This window comes from Scheffersomyces xylosifermentans (assembly GCF_036884685.1).
Source record: "Scheffersomyces xylosifermentans strain CBS 12540 chromosome Unknown RJT20scaffold_1, whole genome shotgun sequence".
NCBI classification, from domain to species: domain Eukaryota; kingdom Fungi; phylum Ascomycota; class Pichiomycetes; order Serinales; family Debaryomycetaceae; genus Scheffersomyces; species Scheffersomyces xylosifermentans.
In genome coordinates, this window is record NW_027042939.1 from 1,365,614 (window position 1) to 1,392,646 (window position 27,033).

The 27,033-nt window shown below is 39.6% G+C and overlaps 12 protein-coding genes across 12 annotated transcripts; 4 read left to right on the forward strand and 8 right to left on the reverse strand. All coding sequences in view use genetic code 12, as the record gives it.

The window, feature by feature from the left end:
* Window positions 1–39: 39 nt before the first annotated feature.
* RJT20DRAFT_124137 (uncharacterized protein) lies at window positions 40–969 on the reverse strand. The gene has a single exon (XM_064916146.1). It carries the CDS (start codon window positions 746–748, stop codon window positions 152–154), a length of 597 nt encoding a protein of 198 aa, XP_064777056.1. The 5' UTR covers window positions 749–969; the 3' UTR covers window positions 40–151.
* A 340-nt stretch (window positions 970–1,309) lies between these two features.
* Window positions 1,310–2,335, reverse strand: RJT20DRAFT_11095 (uncharacterized protein). Its single transcript, XM_064915769.1, has one exon. It carries the CDS (start codon window positions 2,227–2,229, stop codon window positions 1,351–1,353), a length of 879 nt encoding a protein of 292 aa, XP_064777057.1. The 5' UTR covers window positions 2,230–2,335; the 3' UTR covers window positions 1,310–1,350.
* A 1,283-nt stretch (window positions 2,336–3,618) lies between these two features.
* RJT20DRAFT_124139 (uncharacterized protein) lies at window positions 3,619–5,231 on the forward strand. Its single transcript, XM_064916147.1, has one exon. It carries the CDS (start codon window positions 3,804–3,806, stop codon window positions 5,124–5,126), a length of 1,323 nt encoding a protein of 440 aa, XP_064777058.1. The 5' UTR covers window positions 3,619–3,803; the 3' UTR covers window positions 5,127–5,231.
* Window positions 5,232–5,956: 725 nt separating this feature from the next.
* PIM1 (ATP-dependent Lon protease) lies at window positions 5,957–9,440 on the forward strand. Its single transcript, XM_064916148.1, has one exon. It carries the CDS (start codon window positions 6,027–6,029, stop codon window positions 9,366–9,368), a length of 3,342 nt encoding a protein of 1,113 aa, XP_064777059.1. The 5' UTR covers window positions 5,957–6,026; the 3' UTR covers window positions 9,369–9,440.
* On the reverse strand, window positions 9,441–11,168 carry RJT20DRAFT_124141 (uncharacterized protein). Its single transcript, XM_064916149.1, has one exon. The coding sequence runs from the start codon at window positions 10,887–10,889 to the stop codon at window positions 9,525–9,527; it is 1,365 nt and encodes a 454-aa protein (XP_064777060.1). The 5' UTR covers window positions 10,890–11,168; the 3' UTR covers window positions 9,441–9,524.
* A 377-nt stretch (window positions 11,169–11,545) lies between these two features.
* On the reverse strand, window positions 11,546–12,535 carry NHP2 (snoRNA-binding protein). The gene has a single exon (XM_064916150.1). It carries the CDS (start codon window positions 12,410–12,412, stop codon window positions 11,900–11,902), a length of 513 nt encoding a protein of 170 aa, XP_064777061.1. The 5' UTR covers window positions 12,413–12,535; the 3' UTR covers window positions 11,546–11,899.
* Window positions 12,536–13,146: 611 nt separating this feature from the next.
* On the forward strand, window positions 13,147–14,243 carry RJT20DRAFT_124144 (uncharacterized protein). The gene has a single exon (XM_064916151.1). The coding sequence runs from the start codon at window positions 13,255–13,257 to the stop codon at window positions 14,146–14,148; it is 894 nt and encodes a 297-aa protein (XP_064777062.1). The 5' UTR covers window positions 13,147–13,254; the 3' UTR covers window positions 14,149–14,243.
* SEC26 (coatomer subunit beta) lies at window positions 14,244–17,294 on the reverse strand. The gene has a single exon (XM_064916152.1). The coding sequence runs from the start codon at window positions 17,186–17,188 to the stop codon at window positions 14,339–14,341; it is 2,850 nt and encodes a 949-aa protein (XP_064777063.1). The 5' UTR covers window positions 17,189–17,294; the 3' UTR covers window positions 14,244–14,338.
* A 684-nt stretch (window positions 17,295–17,978) lies between these two features.
* RJT20DRAFT_132169 (uncharacterized protein) lies at window positions 17,979–20,204 on the reverse strand (the record flags this gene model as incomplete). The annotated part of the gene is made up of 2 exons (XM_064918113.1): window positions 17,979–20,119; window positions 20,177–20,204. The coding sequence occupies 2 exons, from the start codon at window positions 20,202–20,204 to the stop codon at window positions 17,979–17,981; spliced, it is 2,169 nt and encodes a 722-aa protein (XP_064777064.1).
* Window positions 20,205–20,966: 762 nt separating this feature from the next.
* RJT20DRAFT_124147 (uncharacterized protein) lies at window positions 20,967–23,414 on the forward strand. The gene has a single exon (XM_064916153.1). The coding sequence runs from the start codon at window positions 21,202–21,204 to the stop codon at window positions 23,002–23,004; it is 1,803 nt and encodes a 600-aa protein (XP_064777065.1). The 5' UTR covers window positions 20,967–21,201; the 3' UTR covers window positions 23,005–23,414.
* On the reverse strand, window positions 23,290–24,159 carry RBR2 (putative lipase). The gene has a single exon (XM_064915771.1). It carries the CDS (start codon window positions 24,103–24,105, stop codon window positions 23,575–23,577), a length of 531 nt encoding a protein of 176 aa, XP_064777066.1. The 5' UTR covers window positions 24,106–24,159; the 3' UTR covers window positions 23,290–23,574.
* A 1,827-nt stretch (window positions 24,160–25,986) lies between these two features.
* RBR1 (Rbr1p) lies at window positions 25,987–26,514 on the reverse strand. Its single transcript, XM_064916154.1, has one exon. It carries the CDS (start codon window positions 26,482–26,484, stop codon window positions 26,119–26,121), a length of 366 nt encoding a protein of 121 aa, XP_064777067.1. The 5' UTR covers window positions 26,485–26,514; the 3' UTR covers window positions 25,987–26,118.
* Window positions 26,515–27,033: the final 519 nt, after the last annotated feature.

Genomic DNA, 27,033 nt, shown 5'->3' on the forward strand with positions numbered 1-27,033 from the left:
ACCTTTCCCTGTATATTAATATAACATTATAGACTAAAAAGTCATTTATAAGAATCATGAATAAATGTAGTGTTGAGCAGGTAGTGTCTTTAAAAATCGTTAATCATTTCAAATTATAAGGGTTCTTTGTCATCTGTATGTTATTTTCATTCTAGTCCCTCTCCGATTCAGAGCCGTTGGATCCACTTTCAGAATCGGATAATGAATCTTCTTCATTACTAGCATGTTGTTCTTGGTCGCCTTTGCCAGTATCGTAATTTTCAATAAACATCTTGGCTGTGTCCTTATCCACAATATCGTCTATCCACAGTTCTACTAATACACCAAGTGCCAAAAGGGCACTTTCATCCATACTTCTCGTCATTCTCTTCCCGCTTTCTTTCGACTTAGTGAACTTTCGGCTGGCATAATAATGTAGTACTTTAAGTAATTCGGAAGATGGCAACTGTCTACTCTCTGGGAACTCTTCCCGCGGTTTTACTGGTATCTTGATGTGACCAGGCTTTATTATTTCTAGGATCTCGTCCGGTGGCACTATTGAACCCTTTGAAATTACCACATCTTCGTAGTCGGGAGCATCCTTGTCTAGCACAACATCCACTTTATCCCTTTTAACAGTTACTTCATGGTATTTTGATTGTACGAGATTGTTTCTATTGAGCCTCCTTCCTTTTGAGTACTGACCATCAGCTGCTCGGTAGACATCTGCGAAGGCCGTAGTTGACTTGATGTTCTTTTTGTTTAACATTAAATGTAGCGATCTTATAATTGTATCTCTATTTGGAGTATAATGAGATGAGGCGTCTTTCTTAAACAGTATTGAACTAAACGTATATTTCGTCCTTTGGACTAAAAATTTTGGTTTCCTGACCCTCGCTACTATCCTAAACCACCTGCTGAACTCCAAAGATATTGCTTTGTAACTACCTTGTCACTAATAACTGGCCAATCTAAAAAGCTTTAGAGTCTATAGAAGAAGACATTACAAACTGCAAATAATCACATCTATAAATCTTCCTAACATGTAAGATTCTTAGTTACTGGTTAAAGGCATCTTGAGCAATGGAGACTGTATATGGACTAACTATCATTTGCTTTAATTTTAGCTGCGAAAACTGGAGGACTACTGATGAATAATACATGGTAATACATGGTAATACTTGGTACAAATGTGTGATGATGTCTTGTAAAAGTCCAACTCTCTATCAACTTTATGAGATTATTGTATTGAGCGAAAGAAAATATATTCATGATAAACGGTTTAAATAGGATAATTATATATATATATATAAGTGAATTCTTTGACTTCATTGGCCTGCAAGTACTTGTATTGCTTCATGAGGAGGATTATCAGTGTGCTCCAATATCTTTGACTAGCTCTACATTCTTGTACCCAACGGCAAATCTCCATAAAATTTGGTCGTTCCTTTCCCATTCAGTGTCCTCGTATTTGTAGAAAGCAAATAATATGTGGGATACTGCTTTTAGAATGTCTTCAACAAAAGTATCTCCTTTGTAATTCACGCCAGCTAGAGCTTGTTGTTCTTGGTACAGTTGATGAAGCTTGAAGGCTTCTAAAACTGACATAGCACTCACACTAGGCGTAGGAAGGATGAATTTGCATATTTCAAAAAGTGATAACTCATTTGTATTCCTTGATTTGACCTTCCTGGGCGTGAAGTTCTCCAAGTTATCCTGTAAAAAACTTTCAAAATCATAGATTTGATACTTATACAACTCACATACTTTCTTTACCAACCAAAATTTTCTTGCAGAATTCACTCCGTAAGGATATAATAAAGATGGAAGGTCCCGTCCCCGACTGTAATAAGCATATTTATAGACCACACGATAAGGTACAGATCGAAATAGTGTTATTTGCGGAAAGCTATTTAGGGGTTCCTCTCGGTGTGGTAGAGGAGGATATCCGTCTCGTGTTCTCTCATACAGAAGAAAGTGACGCCCGTACATAATTGATTCTGTATCTGTGACATGGTTTGGGATAACTCCTGACTCTATTTTGTCAAACTGATATGAAAGTTGGCAAAATTTCCAAGTAAAATAAAAGAACCTTGCTTCCTGTTCCGTTTCAACTGCCTTAAGAGTCAAAGGGAGCCATTTGGATGGCTTGAATATCTCGTTCACTACTTTTGCTGACACAAATTCGTGCATAAATACCGTGGTTAGTACAGCTGTAGTATATTCTGGCTTCTGGAATGCCTCAATCATGTTGGATATCCTCTAATCCCTCTTTTTCAACATCAGAGCCTTCTGTAACGTCTTCAATTGAAAAGTTAGAACCTTGAATGTCTTCCCACCTGTTCTTGTAATAGTCCAACTTTTTCTTAAGTAAATGAAATCGAGTAGCTCATTTAAATCTCTCAAAAACCAATATTTTATCATATCAACTGCTAAAGAAGCATTATACCAGTTTTTGAGAGTCAACCTTTTAAATTCAATGCTCCATCACTATTGTTGTCTTCGTTGTTAGATTCCTTGTCTCCTGGGTCGTAAGGACATGGATCGAACTCGAGAAGATTATGAAATTTTCGATTAACCGCATAAAGCTTGTTATAGACGCCCGAATAGACAAAGATCTTGAATATGACATGGTCGGGCATATCCTCGATAGTCAACGGGGATAAACGTTTGCCTCCCCTCTGTGTCATCAACAGGCAATTATGAGGTATCGCATGGAGACGGATTTGAAGGGTCTGGCATCTCATAATCATAGAAGATAGCTGCCTTCAAGTAAGGCATATTTAGGCGAGTCATCTTCGGTTATCTAGACACCACTAAGAATACAATCTTATTAGCTGTTGTTAATTTCAGAAAGAAGAAAGCATTTGCTACCAACAAAAAAGTGCACTTCCCTGAGGAATTGCATATGACCACGTATTCCTAAATTTCCTACGGTCTTAGTATGACACAATTGTCAATTGGTATTGATCAGGTAGATGTATACAATGAGTTACTATCTTGCATCCTTGTCATAGTTAAAGAGAGACGACAAGCCACAATCGTTTTCGCGAGCACCACCTACTAGATATTATGTCCTTCATATTATCCCCGTACGACATATTATGTACTTTATACTACTTACTTTATACTACTTACTATATACTACTTACTATATACTACTTACTATATACTACTTACTATATACTACTTACTATATACTACTTACTATATACTACTTACTATATACTACTTACTATATACTACTTACTATATACTACATACTACATACTACTTACTATATACTACTTACTATATACTACTTACTATATACTACTTACTATATACTACTTACTATATACTACATACTACATACTACATACTATATACTACTTACTACATACTACATACTATATACTATCCTCATACTACATACTCACCCAGATCATAACATAGCAATCTCGACGTCTCCCAAAATGATCCTTGTTAATATAAGCGACTTATGCCGAAGTCCAGAAGAAGCCTGAGGAGAAGTCCCAGAGAGACCCATTGTGGAGGAATGATTCAGCTCTCATAGTTAACTCTTAACTATGAACAGAACACTACGAAGTTTAAGTGTCCTTCTACGCGCTTTTACGTACAGGCCTCACTGAAATGTTTACAAACAAACAGAAGCTTTGTTTGATGGTTCTTTTTATGTATGCTATAAACTGTCTTATACTTCAGAGGTGATTGTATTGAGTGGTGGTAGATACCTTTGTCGCGTCGCTGTGGTACATTTGTATTTATATGTTGTTACTACAGATTTGAGCTTGTCAGATAAAGAAAGTCACCGCTTCTTTACAATGATAGACGCGGAAATCCTAAAATCACACTACGACGGAGACTCAGAATTGAAATCGATATTGAACGAAGAAGAGCTGAGAAAGAGTCTCATACGGCTAGCGGTGCTCAAAGTGGTCCTACTCAATAGAGCGAAACCAAAACGATCCAAGACAAACGAGAGCGATGAAATCACCATATTGAAGAAACAAGTCAACGACTACGAGTTGTCCACTAATAAGCTTAAACAAGAACATTCCACAAAGTACAAACTACAAGAAGCTAAACTCGAACTGGCCAAAGATGAGATTAACAAGTTAAAAGAGCAAGCGAAGTTACTTACTTCACAAATACAAGCACAAACAAACAACCAATATGGAACTTCTCAATACCATGTGCCCACTGCAAGTGAATTCAAGCCTAAAATCAGCTTGTCAAACCTCCCCAAACCAAATTCTTCATTGGGCATCCAGAAATTTTCGTTGACAAAACCTACAACTGCCTTCAGTGCAAAAAATTACCTCTCTCCCACATTTAATTCCATCAATAAATCAGTATATGGTCTGGACACTTTAGGAAGTGTTTTGACTCCTCTTCAATCAAGAGTCAAAGGGAAACCAAGAGGAAAGTACATCACTTCAAGGACTTTACATACTTTAGGCTCCCCAACGTCTAACCGTTTTAATACTTTGATGGGAAAAGCTAGTGGAGCAGGAGCCGTTGTTTCAAGCGATGGGAAAACTGCAGAGAATGTAAATAATGGAAGTGATAAGACAATTACCTCCAACAAAGAGCAAACCAGCACTGCCTTTCAACCCTCGCCTGCGAAAACTCCGTCGCGCCAGGCTTTCATCGATAATTTCGACAATTCATCGGGTTCTAGCTCGCCTTCGCCTGACTTTACTCCCACCAGACTCTCAAGTGACAAAACGACATTACCATCCACGAAAGATTCTGCAGAAGATGATTTTGCTACTAAAACGAGTGTTCAGTCCAAACTTGAAAGTTTAACTCAAACGGATGATGAAACTTTTGCCAGTGCCAACTCAACACTTTTGAATAGTGCCAATAATTCAGCGGCAGAAATTCAAGTGAAAAAGAAAACGAAGAAATTGCAGTTATGGAAATCGGGCGCTTCAAAAGTACCCTTGACCGCACCTGAGAGAAAATCTCAGAGCCTTGGCCTTGAAGATGAAAACTTGAATTCCCTAAACTACTATGAAGATGGCAACTTTGCGAACGACGAGAGTCCGCCTAAGCCTTCTAAGAAGAGAATCATAGAGGAAAGCTCGCCAGAGCCACTGATCAACAAGAGAAGAAAGCACAATGTGTTTAAGATTGATTGAAGATACAAATTCGATATCAGACGATAGACAATACTCAAAATGTAGAAAATAGACATTACATAGATAATAATAAGACAAGGGCGCCGTTATTGGCTATCTTCTTTTGCTCAACCTACTCGTAACGTCGCTTGGTGGACAGTTTTTGCAATCCCATCTGCGACTCATATTGCGGCAATTCGGCATTACCGAATGCGGAAGCAAATCGGCTTTATTTTGTGAATGCAACTACGGCATTAAAGTATAGTTACTCACCATGTCCTTTGCCATAGAGGGAAGCAATTGCCATAACAAGGCAATATATATATATATATATATATAGATAGAAACATTCCTTTCCCGCTTAGAGAATATACTAACCCCTCTCTCTAATCCCTCTTAATCACTATCATACTTCCCTTTCATGCCTATCCCAACATCATATAATTCTGTACTCTTCTGTGCTCTCGGTGTACCTTTTTTTGCTTCACCAGTCGCACTGAAAGTATGTGCGTAAAATCCCATCGTACTACTAATAAAATTAATGTATATACGACGTAACGTAACACAACAGCCAATGTAGCGGGGTTATACCACCAACTCTTTCACCTACTGATAGTTTTTTCCACACCATAACAAATCAGTCAATATCATCCAATATCTCTTTTTTCGATCACTTATTCCTCCGTTACAGATCATAACACACTCGTCCTTCCCCCCCGGGTCTTCTATATGCTTCTTCTCCAGAGTCCGAACACTCGCCGGATTTCGGTAGCAAAAGCACGTGACCAGTCTCCAAATCGTTCAAAGTCGTTACCACCAAAATTACTAATTGCAGTCGTCCATCATTGCTTGTGTTGCCACTTTGATTAGCACCATAAAAGACAGGTTCCAACCCAATCACTCCTTCAGTGAATACAAAACATGAACAGGTCTCGTGGGTCCATGCAAGGACTTGCAAGGAGATATGTTGTCGGCGCGTCGTCGAGATCTGTCCTCAGCAGCAGAATCAACGTACGGTTCGCAACATCTTCTGTCAAGAGTCAACCATTTACACTCAACGGAGGTATGGTTCAATTACCGGCTCGTTTCAGAAAGTATGCCAACGCTCTTTTAGCTGACAGCCCAGAAAAGTCTAATTCCGACGAGAATTCGCCTTCTACTACTAACGATGACGGCTCGACTCCAGATACTGACAAGGATCCGTCCCAGGAAAGCCCTTCAAAAGATGACGGAAAGACTCCTCCAGGAAACGAAGAGGAACCCAAGGATATAGATAAGGATGAAGGCTCCGACAAGAATGGGAGCGATGACGTTGTGAAATCGACATCGGACTCTAGCATAGAAGGAAACGCCAGCTCGGCTGCTGGAGGTTCAGCTCCAGGAGGCAACAATGGCAACAACGGTAAGAAGGGCGATGATCCAGACCAAGAGGGTACAAATCAGATTGTTCCCAACCCAGGAACTGGTCTTTATCCTCCACTTTTGGCGATTCCAATGAAAGATCGTCCACCACTCCCTGGTCGTCCATTTGCAATCAATATCACAGATCCAGAGGTCATCCGTTCTATCTATACCATAATCGACAAGAGAGAACCATATTTTGTCTTGTTTCACGTCAAAGATCCAAACGAGGCAGACACTGACGTTATAAACAGTAAAAGTTCAGTGTACGACATAGGTGTACACTGTCAAATCATTCGTCACACGACCCCTAGACCTGGTGTCTTCAATGTTTTGGGTTATCCATTAGAAAGATGTAAGCTCGAGGACCTCAGCACTCCAAGATTAAAGAAAGGGGCTTCATCGGAGACCGAAGATGCTAGGAAAGAGGGAGAAAACTTCCCAACTTCTTACTTAAAGGGTCTTAAAGTTTCGTACGCCACAGTAAAACCTGTCAAAGATGAGCCATTTGACAAGACATCAACCGATATCAAGTCTTTAGTGGAGTCATTGAAAGCACTTTTGAGCAAGATGGGAGCCAAAAACCCACTTGAGAAGCTCCAAATTAAGGAGGGAACTGAGCTAGTCAATGATCCACCTAGATTCGCTGACTTCGTTGGATCAACTATTCATGGGGACCCTAAGAAGATTCAAGAAATCTTGGAATCCTTGAACATTCAAACCAGATTGTCAAAGGCTTTGGAATTATTAAAAGTTGAACTCAAAGCAAGCTTAATCAAAGAGAACACTATTCATAACTTAAGCACAAAAGCTGATGAATACCAAACCCGTTTATTTATCAAAGAGTTTATCAAAGAGTTGCAAAAGCGCGCGGGAATTGTAGAGTCAGATGACAAGAAGACCTCCAAATTCGACGAGCGTCTCAAGCACTTGAAAATGACTGAGGAAGCATTAGAAGCCTATAATAGCGAGAAAGCGAAGATGGAAAGTCAAAACGAGCACTCTTCTGAATTGGGAGTGTCAGAGAGATACTTGGATTGGTTAACTTCCATTCCATGGGGTATCTATTCTAAGGATCGCTTTAACATTAGACAAGCGAGGGAGATCTTAGATAGAGATCATTACGGATTGAAGGACGTCAAGGATAGAATTTTGGAGTTTATTTCAATGGGTAGAGTATCAGGAAAGGTGGACGGTAAAATTTTGTGTTTAGCCGGTCCACCAGGTACCGGTAAGACTTCCATCGCTAAGTCCATCGCTGAATCTTTGAACCGTAAATACGTGAGAATTGCTATGGGTGGTATTCAAGACGTTCATGAGGTGAAGGGTCATAGAAGGACATACGTCGGTTCTATTCCAGGTAGAATCATATTTGCTTTGAAACAAGCAAAAACTTCAAATCCATTAATGTTGATCGACGAAATTGACAAGTTGGATTTAAGTCGTAGTGGGGGTGCTGCATCAGCTTTCTTAGAAATCTTAGATCCTGAACAGAACAACGCGTTCGTGGACAACTACATTGATGTAAAAGTGGACTTGTCAAAGGTGTTGTTTGTCTGTACTGCTAACTACTTGGGTAACATTCCAGCACCGTTGAGAGACCGTATGGAGATAATCGAAGTATCAGGATATACAAACAATGAGAAAATCGAGATTGCTAAGAGGCATTTGATTCCAGACGCCAGTAAAAAGGCTGGTTTGGAGAATGGACACGTTATTATTGGAACTGAAACTATTTCTAGATTGATTGAGAAATATTGTCGCGAAAGTGGATTAAGAAATGTTAAGAAGTTAATCACAAGAATTTTCTCCAAGGCCTCGCTTAAGATTGTTGAAGAAGTCGAGGGAAGAGAAGCCGAGTTAGAAAAGGAAGCCGAGAAAAAGAAGGAGGCTGAGGCTGAGGCTAAAGCTGAAGCAGTTGTAGCTGCCAATACTAGTGACACTGCTGTAGTTACCGCCTCATCTAAGGATGAGGGAAGTACAACTTTATCAGAAGTTGAGACTTCTGAGGCAGAATTAGAGACTGTAAAGACGTTAGAGGGTGTTAACTCTGAAAGTTCAAATGAAAATGACGAGTTGGACGAGAGTGAAACCGAAGAAGAACCAATTGTTAAGTTAGAAATTCCTGAGGACTTTAAGTTGGAGATCACTCCTTCCAATTTGAAAGACTACGTCGGACCTGAAATTTATACTAGAGACCGTGTTTACGACATACCACCTCCAGGAGTAGCCACTGGACTTTCCTATAGCACTTCTGGAAATGGTGATGCTCTCTACATTGAATCTATATTGACTCATTCTATCAGTTCGGGTTCTGGCCATGCAAGTATGCATGTCACAGGAAGTCTTAAGGATGTGATGAAGGAGTCTGCATCCATTGCTTACTCATTTGCTAAACTGTACATGGTTAAAAATTACCCTGAGAACCGATTCTTTGAAGCAGCAGAAATCCATGTTCATTGCCCTGACGGCGCTATTCCCAAGGATGGCCCATCGGCTGGTATATCCTTCACATCATCTTTGATTTCGTTAGCTCTTCAAAAGTCATTACCCCCAACAATAGCTATGACAGGTGAGATAACTGTTACAGGTAGGGTTCTAGCTGTCGGTGGATTGAGAGAAAAGATCTTGGGAGCTAAAAGATATGGTTGCAATACAATCATTTTCCCTAAGGATATAGAGAATGAACTCGAAGAAATTCCAGAGGAAGTCAAGGAAGGTGTAAAATTCATCCCCGTTGAGTGGTATCAAGACGTATTTGACAAAATTTTCCCTGACTTAACTAAGGAAGAAGGAAATGACGTCTGGAAGGAAGAGTTTAACAAGTTGGACCAAAAGAAAAAGAGTAAAGCCAAGAAATAGGTTCAAGAAATACCAAAAGTGATGGAAATCGGTATGGTAGAAAGAGATAATCATAATACACAGAAGATGGTGTTGTTAATAGTATTATATAATAGTATACATTTGTAAATATTACGTCAGTCATAAAGGTATCCTTCTAGGAATGTTTGTAGTTTCTCAGGACTTCTTTTCCTCTTTAACAGCTGCAAAAAAGTCACGGACCTCTTCCTCTGTAACCACTTTACCCTCCTCTGCAAAAGGTTTGAAAAACTCACGAAGTTTAGCTCTGATTTTATCGTATGCCTGTAAGCCTTCGATTGCTTGTTCTCTGGGTAATGACAGCAATGCCCCGGCTCCCAATTCAAGCAATGAACCAGATGCGGATGACCTCCCATCATTTGATTGCATCTCCTCAGGTGGTTCGAAAACTGGATCATCAAGATACAAGTAGTCGTGAATTTTCAAGAATTCGTATAATTTGGAGTCCTTCGAAACAATTTCTTTAAGATGGATCAATTTATCTCTGAAGTTAGGTTTTAAAAATATTGAATAAGGAGTCGTTGATTTCTTCACAGGTTCTTCTATCTTAACTCTTTTTACATTGAGCTCTTGATCGGTTGCGGCACCACTACTTTCAAAGCTCAGGTACTGTTCTTCCCAATCTTCTGACGTTATAACTTGATCGAAATGTGGTAATTTTGTAAACACAATATCCTCGTCATTCTCGATTTGCAGAAATATGCTCCTAAACTGCTCAATGCACTTCCAACATATGAACAGGTCGAAGTCTTCCAAATCTGGAAAATGGGGCACTTGAAGATCATCCTCCTCTTGGTCATCTGTACCAGCATTGAACAGTTGATCAACTTCTGCGTCCTCACCTGGAGGGGGCAATTTGTCCAATATATTCTCACCAGCCTCTCTCTTTGTAGTACGTTTCTTGTTGTAGGTGCCTGGAACATATCCTAAAATGCATTCTTCATGATACCACTCCTCGCCACATGTAAACCCAAAATAGCACTGTATCATGTTTCCAGTTTCCTCCAATGGATTATACGGCTTTTCACAACTACAGAAAGTTCCTTTAAAGTTCTGATTGTATAAATTGGACAGCGATGGAATGTCTTCCGCCGGAAGCTCCAATTGGCGCTTGGATGACGAGGAAGAGGTTGAAAGCCTTCTCGTATTATTGTTTTCTTCCTTTTCCTTACCTTTAAGTCTTAGCTTACAAGCCCCATTTGGAGTTTTTGACATTCTAGTGGTTCCACAATCACACACAAATCCTCTTTTTGTGAATAATTCCACCAATTCGTGTGTGGAATGGCACTGAATGGAACAGGAATAGCATACACCTATAGGCTGCTCATCATTTTCCTTTGAACAAGTCAAACATGCAAACACTGGCTGCCTCAATTCACCTCTTTCGTATGTACACTCGTCGGGCTCAAAAGGCATCAATTCACGGGCTTCCCTTTCCAATTCAAGTTGATTTTGAATGTAATCGACAGCAGTGACCTCATCTTTGGGCAATAAGTCGGGCATTCTTAAGCTTTTGAAGAAAGTTTCCCTTTATATAATATTAATATTATACTCGAATTTCACCGATATCAATGTCAATACGTGATATATATATATAAATATATCTATCTATCTATAGATAGGCGGAGATCACTTCTATTGAGCTTAATAAGGAAATGAGTCTCGTTTCTCCAGTGAATGCAAGTCAACAATAAAATTAAATATTAGCAATTGCAATGCTATGACACAATCACTAAGGATATTGATATTAGTATCTCTGTTTCAATTTCCGTACTTCTATGAATAAACATAAAGAATAGCATCTTTATATCTATAAGGTACATTCTTACACATAGTTAATATTTATGTGTAGACGTTCTGAGCGCGCGCGTTGAAGTCCTCCATAGAGAAGATACGTAGTTAAGATCACATAGTTAAGATGTTAAGAGAGACATAGTTAAGATACGTAGTTAAGACTACATAGTTAAGACAGACATAGGTAAGATCACATATGTTAAGATCATACAGTTTATAGAGACCACAGTTAAACTTACATAGCTAAGATGACATAGTGAAAATCTCATAGTTAATTTTACATAGTTAATATACACATAGTGAAGACTCTCATAGTTAAGAGACTCATAGTTAAGACATACATAGTTTAGATTACATAGTTAATACATAGTCAATTTTACATAGTTAAACAATACCAGGCAACCAGTTTTCAACATATATATATAAAAGTACATCTCCTTCTACATCATCTACATACTACATCAAATCTTCGGTACAACGTGGACGTATTTATTATAAAGTACAAGTTAAATATGAAAGAAAGAAAGAAAGTGGTGTACACTATATGAGACATTTGCAGGGTCGAAGACCTTCAAAAGTGTCGTTGCCCTGCTCTCGTAGTGGAGGAAGCGGGCACATTATGCCCTTCCAGAATGCTTCTGTGTTAACTATGCTAAGATTAGAGAGTCATTCTCCAAGTCGTGGGTTTGTAGGATGTATAATCATGGTTTTGGGGGAATCTACTCCAAGGAAGGGATCTCCTTGACAACTTCGTCGAAAGATTCTCTGTATTCTTCGGTCTTGTCAGCGTTCTTCTTGGCCTTACCTCCTCCTGGAACAATCATGACACAGGAAGTTGGTCTCTTGGTGGCTCCAGCAGAACCCAAGTCTTCCTTAGATGGAATGAAGACGAATGGAACAGAAGAGTCTTCACACAACACTGGAATGTGGGAAATTACATCTGGTGGAGAGATGTCACCAGCAATAATGACTAAACCCTTTTCACCCTTTCTCAAAGCCTTGACGACTTCCTTGACACCTCTCTTGACATGCTTGGCCTTCGAAGCCTTCTTAACAGTCTTGAGAACCTTCTTGTTCAACTTCTTTGGAGCCAATGGCTTGGCGAATGGCAAAACCGCAGACATTCTCTTTTCATAGTTGTCTTCTGCGTCCTCGGACTTGCTCACTTTTTCCTTCTTGGCCATATTGTCTGATGTGCTAGATGTAATACCCAACTGAAGATACTTAACCATAGGTTGGTACAGTTAAATAAAAAATTTCAATCCAGCGATGGCTCTAGATGCGACCGTACTGCATAGAGTACATCATTTTATAAGAGCGTTAACTATGGGTGTTAACTATGGGTGTTATTAATGTACTACTACAGTTTACTTTGTACTGTTTAATATGTCCTATTTACTACTACAGTTTATGTCCTATTTACTATGTCTTATTTACCATTTCCTATTTACTATGTACAGTTTTGACTTACTTGTTTTCACTGTCAATGAGAGTCGCACTTTCAGTTGACTTTTGATAGTAAGTATTCTCTTTATTATGCTACTGTAACTTTTACTTGTTCCTAAGTATTTGGCGTTTCGCAGTAACTTGTCATTGCATTTACTCAGACCTACAATGATCAAATTCTTAATTTAGATGATTGTGGAAAATATCAACACAGCAATATAAGAGTACCAGTAATGGTAAAAAAAAAAATACAATACCACTAAGAACTTAGTTAAGAGTCCTTCCTTATTTTCCAGTGACTGCTATGTTATACTTATCTAGCATACTTACTTAGCACCAATATATACCATATACCATATATCAACTATAACACTCTCTCCATTTTTCTCCTCTTACTGCTAGTTTTGTATGGCTGGCAGCTTCTCACTATAAAACATAAAACTGCACAAAAAGCACACAGAAGAGTAGAACAGTGAAAGAACACAGGCCTCTGAATGTGAATTGTGCACGACCTTCTCTACGCTTTGGAAGCACGATAGTTGCAATTTTGTAGGAGTGATATTGATGAAGAAGTAAATTTATATGAAGTTATACCAACTAAATTCTAAGAATTGCATTTTATAGGATCATGGACTCACATTTACATTCACCGATACAAGGAGGAAATATCCGCCCGAATCAGAACCAGCATCCGAGCCGATCATCGGCAATCCAGCAGCAGATTCAAATCCAAAGAGAGAACATTAACCGAAAGAGGAAAAGAATCAATGAACAACCACAGATTCAACAACCACAACCTCAGACAGCCCTTTTATTGGAAGATCCGCTACCTAAACGATCTAATGACCAGATCATCCAGGAAGACAAGGTTATCAATTACATCCTCAAGTTGAAGCCTAGAACTAATGAAAGTAGAAGTGCAAGTGCCAGAATTCTTGTATCGAGTTCGGAAGCTGAATACTTGGAATCCCCCACAATCGATTTTCTGACAAAGCTAAAAGATCACTTCAAAATAGACCAATTTTCAGTTTCCGAAAATGTCATAGGGGCAATCGAAAGATACATCTTTATACAAGGGAGTAGTGAACAAGTTGGACAAGCAGTGGTATTCATTAGCTTTGTGTTGAGAGCTAGACTTAATCGTTTTGTAAGAGGGGAAATGTTCACACTCAAATCAAGTAATTACGAAATAAATCTTTTGATCAGACACGAAGACTATCCTAGTGACTCTTTCCTCAATTCTTTCTCCTTTAAGGCTATTGAGGACTCATATCCTCTTCCGTATAACCAAAACTTAGGAATCCACTTGTTGCACATACGAACAGATTTCAATACTCTTTTCCAGTTTGTAGTGGCACTATCCCTTAGGGGAACAAGCCTCCCACTGGACGATTTCAAAATAAATCCCACATTGTTATTTGGAATCCATACAGATCCTAATTTATTCAGTTTATCTGAATCGAGGGGTGAGTTATTGGCAAAGAGTAGGATCCAGGCCAAAGCTTTCCTTTTCCCGAGTTGAAAACTAGGCAATAGATAGAATAAATAAAAGAGAGTCCTAAATTAATAATTGCACTATTTCTTGATCGTCCATCGATAATTAAAAGAATCTTCTAAACTACGAGTCACTTGAATCACTTATTCTTTCATTTTAAGTTTTGGTGGCTAAAAAAATGTGTATCTACAAATTAACTATATTGTATGAAATAAACTTAGACCTTGACTGTTGCAGCGGCTTTGTTCTTACGTGAAATAGATGCAACCCTATCTCCCAATGACAAGGCCAACCCTTGTCCCTTGGATCTTATTCTGACATGACCAATAATAGGTCCGTCACTTTGCTTTTCAATACATAAGTTAGCCAATGCATCTTCGCCAAAAGACGACCGGGAGTACAAGTTAGCTGACAAGAACTGGCATTCTTCACCAATAACGGCACCAGGGGTTAAGCAGTTCATATTTGTACCCTTCATCAACTCATCCAAGTACTCCTTCAAAGTTGAAATTTGTGACTTGATAGTAATCTTGTTTTCCCATTCGAATTCATTCCACATCTTACGGAATTGACTCTCAGTACAAGTTGCAGGCTTTATGTAGTCCATGATATCTACATGAACATCGTTCAAGATAACGATTGTAGATTCATCAGAGTGCTGGCCATCGTAAACAATGTTTCCAAATATGACACCAGTATCAGCAGAAGTGACCTTGATAGTGGTTTGAATCTTGAAAAATCCATGTGGACCAACATTAGCTGTAGCTGGTTTGTCAACTACCTTTAAGTCTCCTAGGGTAGCAAATTCGACAGAAAGGTTACGCAAGGTAGTAGTTGTTTGGTTGACCAATAACACGTCCAAGACAACGTCGTATTGATGTACCTTGACAAATGCTTCGGCATATATAGGATCGGAAAAACCTGTCAACTGCAAGATCTTGTTCAATCTTGATGATAAGTCCTCCTTCTTCAAAGATGAACCAGAGGCTAATGAGACATCATCAATACTAGAGCTACTCTTGCCACCATCCTTGTCAAATTGTCTAAATGAAATAGAGTCATCAACCTGTTCGGCATTTTCATGGAAGTCCTTGGCAGCTTCTTCGGCCTTTTTGAGTTCAGCTGTCTCGATCTGAGCTCTGAAGGCGTCCTTGGTATCGTCTAAGAAACCAGATTGGATCAACTCCTTGTCTTCTTCATCGTTCAATACCTTGATATAGGAAAGAATTCTGTCAGCTGAATCTTCATCGATCTTCTTGGCAGCAAAAGAACTCTCTCCGACTCTTAAAATTGAAACCATTATTAACAAAGCTTCAGCCTTTAATGCATTCAATACAGATTGCTGAGCTTTGAGTCTCTGCATTCTCAACACTAATTTCACAAGTGTCGATGACAATACAGCACCAAGATAGAAATCACCTGATAAGATCTGTTTACGTACTGGAGGCTTGTCGTCATCTGTAACATTAGTGACTTCGGCTGTAAGTGCGCTTTCAGTAGCGTATGTTCCATCTGGCAAGACGACAGGGCCCTTCTTAGCTCCAGAGTGATCAGAACCGCCATTTTGAACAGAGTCATCTGTCGAAGTAACTCCCTCGGAAGCTTTCTTTTCGCTAGCAAGGATTGGTACTTCACCAATACTTGCTCTGATGTATCTCCAAGCCTCTTGGACTAAGCTCTCCTCATGTGCGTATTCACCGATAATCCAGAAAGCACCACGGAATACCTTCCCGGATTTGACAGCTGGGAGTGCAGTTATGAGTCTAGTGATAATAGATTTTCTTAATGCTGGGAACTTTTCTACCACTTCCTTGACAAATGTAATGACTTCGTAAGCAGCTGTGGTGTTTAAGTCGCTCATGGAGTCCAATAAGAGATCAATTACGTTTGCTGCAACTTCCACAAAACGGATTGCCAATTGGTGAATGGCGTTGATGAGTAACTGTCTGTATTCAGCTGACTTCTCCTCATTGGCAGAGGATGACTTTTGAAGTTCCTTCTTCAAGAGCTTAACGACATCTTCTACGTTTCTAGAAGTGACGAATTGTAGTGTGACCTCGAGAGCTTTTTTTCTGACATCTAAGTCTTGGGAAGATAATACTCTTAAGATTTCAAGAGACAATTCCTGTAAGACACCTGGGTTACTACGGTGAAGCTCATTGATTCTTTCAAGTGTGATGATTTTGACATTGTTGTCCGCTTCCTTGGTCGCCAAGTCAACAAATTTGCTACCTGCCAACAAAATGGACTGTGGTGAGTTTGATAAAACAGTGAGGGCGTTGGCTGCTTCGTACACAACAACGTTGGAAGAACTTTCGATAATCTCTGTAACTAATTCGGTGTATTGAGATTTGAGAGTTGGGTTTGCAATAGAATCTCTTCTGATGAATTCAATGAATGCCAATTGAATCAATGGGTCTAAGGTCTCGATAATAGCGATGTTGTCTTGGACATATTGCAAAGCTGCGTCTCTATTCAAGTCACCCAAGCAAACAAATGCATTTCTTTTACAGACGCTATCAGATTCATCGTACAAGAACTTATAGATCAATTCGTCGGCATCTGGAACCAAATGATCGTTGACCTTGTGAATAGAGTGGAGCGCAAAAACGGCATTCTTACGGACGTAAGCATGGCGGTGTTCGAGACATTGACGGACATTAGGAACTAAGGTTTCCAATAAATCTGGTTCCTTTAACTTTGTCAAGTATCTGAGAGTATTACCCCTTATGTACTCGTTTGGATGCTGCAAATCACGTTGAATTGCGTTACAGACAAGGATCATTTCATGACGCATCTTCCCGTTCTCATCCAATTTTGGACACACTTCCCAGTAGTGGTAGAGAAGCTTCTTCAATTCCTTATTCTTGGAGGGCATCACAAATCGAATGATATGCATCAAGAGGTCTGGAAGTGGATCACCATTGAGAATGGTGATAAGGATTTTCTTCATTGCATCAACCTTGGCGTCGTCCTTACCCTTTTCAAGAAGGGTCTTGAACTCAGACACCGACGTCTTAGACGCCGAGTTAGGGTCATAAATTAAGGTGTAACCCAGGTCGCCCATTGTGAATAATCAGTACTTCAATCAATTGAGTCCTATTCTACCACAGTAATCTGTTCGGTGGAAGTCTATTGGGGCTAGAGCACTAAAGTTGACAAACAATATTGCTGTATACCTGTCACCATTTGTTAGTGTTAAGTGTTTATAAGTCGACGTGTTGAATTTTCGATCTGTGGTGGTAGGGACACGACGGATAAAGAGAGTGTGTGATTGGTGTGTGCAGGATTTTTCAAGGTAGGCGTGGTGGTTGCAAAAGTTCAGCGTGGTGAATGGTGGTGGTGAAGGAGGAGGAGGAGGAGGAGGAGGAGGAGGTGGTGGTGGTCATTAGGAATCTTTATTAGTAGTGTTCTTTAATGGAGTTAGATGGGAAGAAATCTTGGTTTGAATGAGAGAGGAGCTTGCTTATTTTGGCATGATTATTTTGGCAATGATAATTTCCAAAAATACAAGTGAGTGGTGGTGTTGGAGGCTCGGTGTCTCATGTATGGCAGCAGCTGTATTTTTCGTAAGGACAATTTTATGTTTGTGGATGCCCAAATTCCTTATAAATCAAGAAGACTACCAATGAATTCTCGAGACATTCAATTTCAATTTCTTGTTCTTTCAGCCCTATTGTGACAAATTAAACGGGTATCTCCTAGATTAAAACTACAAGTCTAGTCTACAACTTTTGTGTCATTATATTATGGTATTAAGTATGAGAAAATATCTCAATGGTTGTGAGCGACATAGACTAAAGCTATTCATTCGTTCATATGGGGTATACAGATTTATTTGACACTCGCATATAATCCTAATCACTATCGCTCGAGTAATCAGGGTTTGCAAGGAACAATCTCGGCCTCTCGTCAGAACCATCTTCTGGTGGTAAGGCAAAAGTGTTCTTTCCGTTCGATGTTTCGACTTCCGTAGCATTCTCCTCATCGTCAGGGTCGTCAGCTTCGTTGTATTTGTAACCACGATGCTGATAGTACCCTCCAATTTCAGAAAGACTGCCTGAAGAATCCGAGGATACAGATGCTGTCCTCTTCGACTCATTTGTTGACTCTGTTGTCACACTGAGTGCATCAGTAGTTCCTTCGGTGACTGTCCTCTTTAATGAATTCTCTCCAGATAAAGTAGCCGATGATGATTGCGGTGCTGTGTTCGAGTTTACACTCTTCACTTCTGATGATGTAGTTGTTGTTTTCGAGATGGTATTTGTAATGCTCTGATCCAAAGTCATTGATTGATCGTCACGGTCATCAATTTCCGCTGCCAATAATCTCCTTTGTAAATGACCATGCTTCAACTCTACTCCACTACCACCCTTCTTTGCACGGGAATACTGAGAAGATCCTAGCCTCATGTACTTGTTATTGTTGTTCGTTAACGAAACAGACTTATCAATTGGCTTGATACCTGTTGGTAATTTCCATTTTCCAGGACCCGACTCATTGTAGGCGGTACCTGCACTTCTTCTGATCGTTAAAACATAGTTTGATCTTTCACCTTCTCCTGGTTTCAAGTTCAAACCTTTCTTCAATGTTGCTAAATTGACGTTTCTATAACTTCGGATTGAACTAATGGAACTGGAATTTCTATTGTGTTTCATTGAAGAAGTCATGGTGCTTACAGTTCTAGACTTCGCCATTGATTCCGCCCCACTGAAAATTGAATCCATAGGTGCATTATTGCTTTTTATGGGGACCCTGGACATTGTCAGGCTTGCCGTCAAAGGAGACCTATTAAGAGCGGCAGGACTCGCGGGGCTTCCCACAGCTGCTGATACTGCTGCTACTGTAGCAGCTGCTACTGGAACTCCAGCAGTAGTACCTGACACTTGCTTGGCAATCTTAAGACTTCCGCTACTCCCCAAGCTGGAGTTTGTAGATACAGGCATTATACCACTAGTAACCGATTTGCGCTGAAATGAGTGAGTATTATTATCAAGCGAATTCGTTTCCTCGTTAGGAGTAGTCAGATTAGGAGATGAACTGAGAGAAAAATCTGTGTTCTCGAATTCCTCGCCAGTGACTATGGAGCCCATTTGGTGTGGAGCTTGATCGTATTCCTCGTCTCCAGTCAAAATATCCGACATAATCTCAGGCATTCCTTCGTCCTCTCTTGAATCTTCAAACTCGCTTTCTGATTGCTCGGTTGGCGTATCCAATGAGTAAGGTGTCTCGATGGGAGCTGATTTCGAATCAATATTATTTTTATATATCAGACCCCCTCTGGATGAAGCTGAATCATTGTAATCTGAAAGCTGCATTATTTGAGGAGATCTTGTTATTCTTAGTTGCTGTGTGACACTGGTAGAGCTATTATTGCCGGTGTCGTAGTGGAATAGGTTTTCGTTCCTGTTACTAGAACTGCTGTTATCAAAAGTAAGGAAGTTGTCTATCTCATTTTCTAATGATCCTATAATATCATCAATATTTTTATTGCTATCTCTTGGTGAGTCTGAATAATCTTCTGTTCCTTGATCTAGTGAAAGGCGTTTGTCATTGAAGTATAAATTATCATTTGACGAATTGTTGCTGTCAAATGTCGGTGGAGGAGGCTTTCTTCTTAAACGAGTGCTCGACCTGTCAACGCCCTCGTGATTCGATATTGGAGAAATCGGAGCTGAGCCCAGATCATAAGGAGATACAGATCTCCGTTGATTGAATGGGTCTACGGCACGCTTTGCTTCGAAGGGGACTTCATCTGACTTTCTTGATACTGACTGCGCTATCTGGTGTTCTTGGTTTATCTTTGGATTGACACTAGTTCTGATCGGTGATGTTTCTATGGGAGGAGGTACCGAAGAGCTTCCAAGTGGTGCTCTTGATACCGGCTTTGTCGGTGTACGCTGTGCCTGGACTGTTCTGGGGGTTACATTGCGGCTTGAAGTTGCTCCCGATGCTGTGCTTGAAGGTATTGCTCTGTCATTTCTGTCTGGTGTATGACCTATGGGATGTGAGTGTTGGTTGAAGATGGATGAAATCCTCGACCCGAACAACTTACCCTTTTTGTCCTTCTCGGGCGTTGCCATAATGGACGGCTTTTTTTTGATCTGGTGGGGTTTACCTGGTCCACACGGGTATCAATGCAAATTTTTGGCCGCTTGTGTGTATCGAGCAACGTTGCTTCTTCAGTCAAGATCTCGCAAATGAACCTCACCGGTGCTAATTACACAACTCTGAGGAGGAGAAATTCAAATCCCGTCAATTCGCGCGTCTGACCACAGAATGCCTCTTTTGTGAGAGCAGAAGACCAGCAGAATACCCTTTCGCACAAGTGGAAGATGGTTCAAATGCAATTGGGGGTAATGGGTAATGGAGTCGTAGAAGGGAGGAGATACCGTCAGTTCTTTCCGAAACTTCAAGGGCACTAAAAAACGATGCTGCTGTGACTTTCTGAACCTGGAGTAGGTCGTGCAAAGCCGAGTTTATTTTCCACCAGTTGGTAAATACAGGATATATAAATGTCTATGGATAAATTTCTAAGGGTATATATATTTCTACGGATACCTATATCTCAATGGTTATTTTTCTATGGATATATTTCTATGGATATATATACGGATGTATATACGGATGTATATACGTCTATGGATATATATATTTCTTGTATATATTTCTATGGATATATTCTATAGATATAGTTCTTTTTAGATATCTATGTAAATATGTCTATGTAAATATGTCTATGAATATATTATTAATGGATATATCTCAATGTATATATTCCTATGAGAATTCCATCGCTTGCTTCTACTTAATAGTGGAGTATCAAGTATAAATTTATAGTCCACCTCTTCACAGTAATGAAAATGTACAGTACAACAAACATACCAATGTTTTATACTATTGCAATATTCTGTAATTTTTATATGGGACCTGAATGATGTGTGTACAGGATTAGACTGTGCGAGCAAAACTGGCTCTGATTAAGACACTGTTAACATCTCTCTTATTTGAACAGTGGATAGTTGATAGGCATTCCCGTTGGACTGTTCACTTGAGACCAAGGAATGGAGAAGAAAAACAATGAACGAATACAATGACGCTCGTCTTAGACATCTCCGATCGGTTTCGCTCCGCAATCTCTATCTCTCCTACGATCTCCAAGGAGTAGGGAAGGATAACTCTAACAACCTGCCAAAGAGTATATTACCGAGAAACTCCAGAAAAGACGAAGCTGGTAGAAGGAGAAGCATAATTCAAGGACTCCCGCCGCTTGAGGCTGGAAACTACTCGGAATTACTAGCTACAAACAATCGAAAATTACTCGATTGCTTCTTCACCTTGCATCTTCCAGGTAGTAGGCACAATAAAAGAGACGACAACAATGACCAATTGATATATGTCAGCGAAGTGCGGCATGAGAACATGAATCCGAATTTTGCAACCATAACCCTTCCCTATATTGCCCAATTGGCAGATCCCACAAAAGTCGAAATTAAAGTATGGTGTCGTCCCGTATTTGAAAAGTTAAAATCGAATACAGGTACGGAGTGGCACTTATTATCGCAAACAAGGGTAGATTTGACTAAATTGGTGTACGTAGGGCAGTCTCTTGATAACACAGAGGACTTTTTCAGAACAAATTCCATAATACTCAACTTAAATGGAAGAGCATATGTGTTGCCCAATTCACTACGGGTTCCCGTTGCGAAATTAAGAAACTTCTCCAAAACTCACAGATCCAATACAAGTGAACGCATAATAGGTAAGTCGTATTCGTTTGATACCTTAAGAGCTCTTAACAGTCTTTCACTTTCATTGAATGAATTGTTGGAGTCCAAGCACAAGTTGGAGAATCAAATAAAGCACAACATAGAAAATTTATACAATCCTTCTCATATGGACAATATAAAAATGGATGTTGACAAGTTGAAGCTACAGAACGATATCCTTGAAAAGTCAATGGAAAAACAGCAGCAGATTAATGACGAGTTGTCTTCTGAGATATTCAAGATAAAGACTAGGATAAACAAATTAACGACGATATTGGATGAAAAAGCGGATGACATGTTTAAGTTGGGAAGTAACCAACTTGAATTGTTACAGATTGAAATGGAACCTATACGAGGATCTTTAGTAGGCAACATCTATCCATCAATTATCCAGGAATTGCAAATAATCACTAAAATAGTGCAGGAGATCATACAGATAGATAATATCGGGAATACTGTAAAATTTTCCATAATGGGTATTGAATTTCCTTCTTCTATCAAAGAGCTATTGGATATATGCTACTATGATCGAGCCCCATTACGGAATTTGAACTATAGCCCAACTTTTGAAAGCGAGGTCGAAAGAAAGAATTTCAACATAGAGCTGATAAACGCAGGCCTAGGCTTCATTATCCAGATGATATCCACCCTCGCTTTGATAACCAATTCCAATCTCAAATACAAGATGGTGTTCTTAGGCAACAGAAGTATTATACTTGATCCTATCTCCAATCCCACTCCCACTAATGAGCAAATACGGCTGCAAAAGGGCGTTCCGCTAACCGACGACAATGAAGCACATGCCTATTCCTTGCATTATGATCCAAAAAAGACAGAAAAGCTACCGGGGGATTATGTTGAGCCATCTGGAAGAGACCAGTCACCACCTAGAAAATACAAATTGAGAAATGCTACTTTTGAGCATGGCCTCAATTTGCTCAATAAAAACCTTTTATTGTTGATTAACAACGTGACAGATGTATACAATGAGTTTTATCACGATAACAAAGAGCACCATAAAATTTCCAATAATATCCCTATTGACTGCTTGGATAACTTTTTATGGAATCTCCAATACCTCATACTATTTATCACTGCTCCGATTGAAAAGTGAGGTGAATTTCATTAAGGAATATTATTACACAGTTTTCCTGTCAACTCAAGATACCATCTCAATTTAAATACATATTTACCACTATTTCGTAGATCTTCGCTGGAAACAGCCATGAACAATATCTGTTGTCATGGGTCACTGCTGCAAAGGCTGCAAAAGGAATCCCGATGTCTTTTAAGTTGCCTATAGTGGAAAGTCACATGACTTGAATTGTCATATTTCGGAGTAGAATTTTGCCTGGATCTAATAATTGCCTAATTAGGCAAGTGGAATTCTTGGCCTGCGTTCGATGGTACCATCTGATGGAATGAAATGTGGGGCTCAGACAGATTCATATCTAGCTGCCAATAAACAACTGAGAGCATACCATATCCTCTATGTACGAACTACAGGATATAATTCTTTAACAATGATGAATTTTAATTTTACTGTACAATAAATAGACCTATTAATGAACAATGACAACAGGAAATGACAAGCATGTAGAACAATGCCTAAGCAGGATTGGGTATGAGCTGTGTTGTATCAAGGTTTCTGTGGACTAGTCTCCGAGCTTCGTTTAGAGTCAATCTATAACAAGGCTATAGCAGCAAGACCCAATAAAGCACCTGCTGGAGGGTACTTGATAGAACCAGAATCAGCAGATGTGGAAGATTTAGCAGATGTACTAGATGCAGAAGTGGATGCTGAAGTCTTGGAAGTAGCCTTGGACTCAGCGGTTTCAGAAGCAGAACCTGGAGCTGAAGTAGTTTTAGCAGCAGAACCAGAAGCAGCATCGCCGGTTGGAGCAACATGAGCTTCAGCTAACACTCTAGTGTACCAAGGCAAGTTGGTTGCGAAGTTTTCCAAACTGGAAACGTCGATGTTTGGATCGTCTAACATAGTTGTATAAGAGTCGTCGGTATAGGTGACGACTTTAATAGCCAATGTAGAAACTTCAGCAGGAATATTCTTTGCCGTTTGTATGTAGTTTATGTAGTCTTTCTTGTGGCTGTTCAAATCATTGACTAAAGCAGTCAAGAAGGCAACATCAGAAGCATCGGCAGCTTTAGCAGCAGCAACAAGGAAACCGGTAAAGGCTGCGATAGTAGAGAATTGCATTATGAAGTTTGGGATTAGAGTAGTTATCGAGATGATGATGAGATATTACAACAAAACCCAGAAAATGGAAATTCTTCACCCTTTTATACTGGGAAGTTTCAATGGAAGTTCTTCAATATATGCTGAGGGGAACCTGTGTATAACTAAACGTAGGCTGCGTCTCGCAAATTTCCTAATTAGGCAAATTACTTAGCTCTACATGTACTAATTAGGCATGAATTGGGCAGTCCGATGTATGTTGTAAAAAATCTATTGTTACAACTTAACCATAGATCATTCGTTGTCTTCGTTTTTGGAAGTGTGTTACTCAATAAGAGCTTGTTATCGTCGTAAACACAAAGCGGTATCCAAGTAAAGTGGTATCCAAGCATTTTTGCAAAGAAACTTCAGGTGATGTTGGACTTGTGCGCACAGTGGTGAGCTCTGGAAATTTTGAGATTTCCTCTATTGTTATGGCAGGAGACGAAGGAGGTGAAAATTCCTTGGCACTAAAGCTAGAAACCAAAGTCACAGAATATATTTAAATTCATAGGCGAAGTTCCGCGATGTATATCGAAGATCCCTTCCATTTAAAAATGTGTTTTCCCCACTTGCTTCGTGTTGTACATGGAGATGCTTTTAGCAAATCCCAAATCTTTTCCCAATCCAATGTTTGATATGTAGGCACTTGCCGAGGCGCAACTTTGGTACACTTTTCGGTCTACCCCACTATAAGTCAATTTCTACCTAATTTAATTCTCTGCATCTTTCTGTTTAAGGTTCAGTTTCACAGATAAGTTAGATAGTACTGATACGTTAATGACTACTCCTGTCTAGTATTCTTAGATAAATGAATTTGGAACATGTTCATAATATATCCTTCTTCCTCCACTTATCATAGGGCTGTTGAAGCTCCTTTCTCTTAAGCGTTACGGCTTGCCAAGGCGCACTTGCAAAGAAAGCTAATTTCCATCGTATTGTATATCACAAACTGGTAAGCGCTCGAGCCGTGTGTATTTCTTGCTGAATGGGCAAAGATATTTCTTGTCGATTCGATGGACAATTACTCAGTCAGAACAATTACTCGCAGCGCTACCAAACTTTATTAATCCAAGTTTTTGTCCCAGGAGTACTGTTTCAAATAATGTAGGCAGAAATCCCCTCGACTGCTATAATAGCACTGTCATTCGCTTTGCGTTCAAGAATCGCTAACTAAGTTGATATCAGGTTGGAAAACAGACATATACAGAGAGAAAAGATTGAGGAAGTCCTTCTTTCATATTTTTATGGCAAGGAATAATTCAGGACCCTTATATGTTGAATAAATGAAAGAGATGTGCAAGTGCACTTTTCTGGGATTTTCAATTCAGGAGACTTTCCTATTATTTGGTGTGGCACTTTTTGAGCAATTTGAGGTAAAAATTGGAAGACTTCTTTTCAAAAGTAAAAACAAAGAAACCACATCCCTTCACAAAATTTTCAGAACATGAAAGAAAGCAATGTAACAATAATTAAGCCTAGTAACTATGAAGCCACAGGTCAATAGAACTTTATTTGAAGACATGACTGAAACTCTGTCACAATTTTATGTGGCTAAACTTTGGAAACTCAGAAGTTGAACTGTTTCTTAGATAGAGTATAGTACAATGTCATACAAGAAATATACGCAAGGGGAGAATATCTCGAATATTCAAACCTTGCGTGGCTCTTTGTTCTCAACCCCATTGCATTTCGAAATTGCTCGGCTAAGCAAATATGCACCTGGGTTCACATTTACGATCGTGGGCTGCGAAACAGGAGAAATTACGCGGTGAACAGGACTATGTAATTAATATAAGAGGTGAATGATATTTTGAGGAGTGTGGCTCAGAACAGGTGTTTACTCTTTCAATTGAATTAAGACCTAGCACATAGTGTTCGGGTGAGTTATTTACCTCAACATTGTATTTTTTTTTAAAAAAAAGAAGCCATATATTAGCATATTATAAACTTTCAGCATTTCTAAGAAATCAAACAATTAAGCGGGAAACATGCTTACAACAAAAGCACACCAGCAAGTCCAGCCAAGGAACCAGCACCAATGGCAACACCAGCTGAGCCAGCAGCTGCCTTAGAAGAGGACGAAGCGGCCTTGCTGGAAGAAGAGGCAGCAGCAGAAGAAGCCTTCGAAGCAGCAGAAGCGCCAGAAGAGGCAACCTTGGAAGCTTCAGAAGCAGCAGCAGAAGTAATAGATGCAACCTTAGAGGAGACATCAGAAGCGGCAGAGGAGGCCTTGGAAGAAGCGGCGGAAGCAGCGGAGGAAGCAACGGAGGAAACGGAGGAAGCCTTGGCCAGGGAGGAGTCGGCAGCCAAGACAGCAGTGACAGAAGCCAAGACGATAACAGCAGAAGAGAATTTCATTTTAATAGTAATTGAGTTGTAATAGGAGTTAGACAAGTATTTGAGCAATACGAATGGAACTTTGGAGGATTGTTCCACGTATTTATAGTTTTAAATCTGAGGCGAGACTGTCATCGATGCGCCATTATTCATGAATTAGGTGTGGAAAGCAAAGTAGACTACACAATGGCTATTTTCAGTCCAATACTACTTAAGGCAAAAAATCTAAGCCGCAATAAGGCTTACAAGGTTAGCAACCTTAACGGTATACCCGGCGGCGGCACATGTGCCGATGTTGCAAAATTGCTGTTACACAGTGGGCCAAATAATTCGCGCAACATACTTGGTTTCCATACAAGGCTTTGACATTTTCAAGCCGACTCAATTGACTGAACAATCTACTCCATTCCTATGCACGTGGAAGGCTTATTTCGACTACATGAAAGACTACTCCTTTTACTTAGGGTACTCCTTTTACTTAGGCTACTCCTTTCATTTCAATATTCTGTTCAATATATTTCTATAATATTCCACAGTTACCAGGTATCTCCACACTCTTATTTAGCAAAC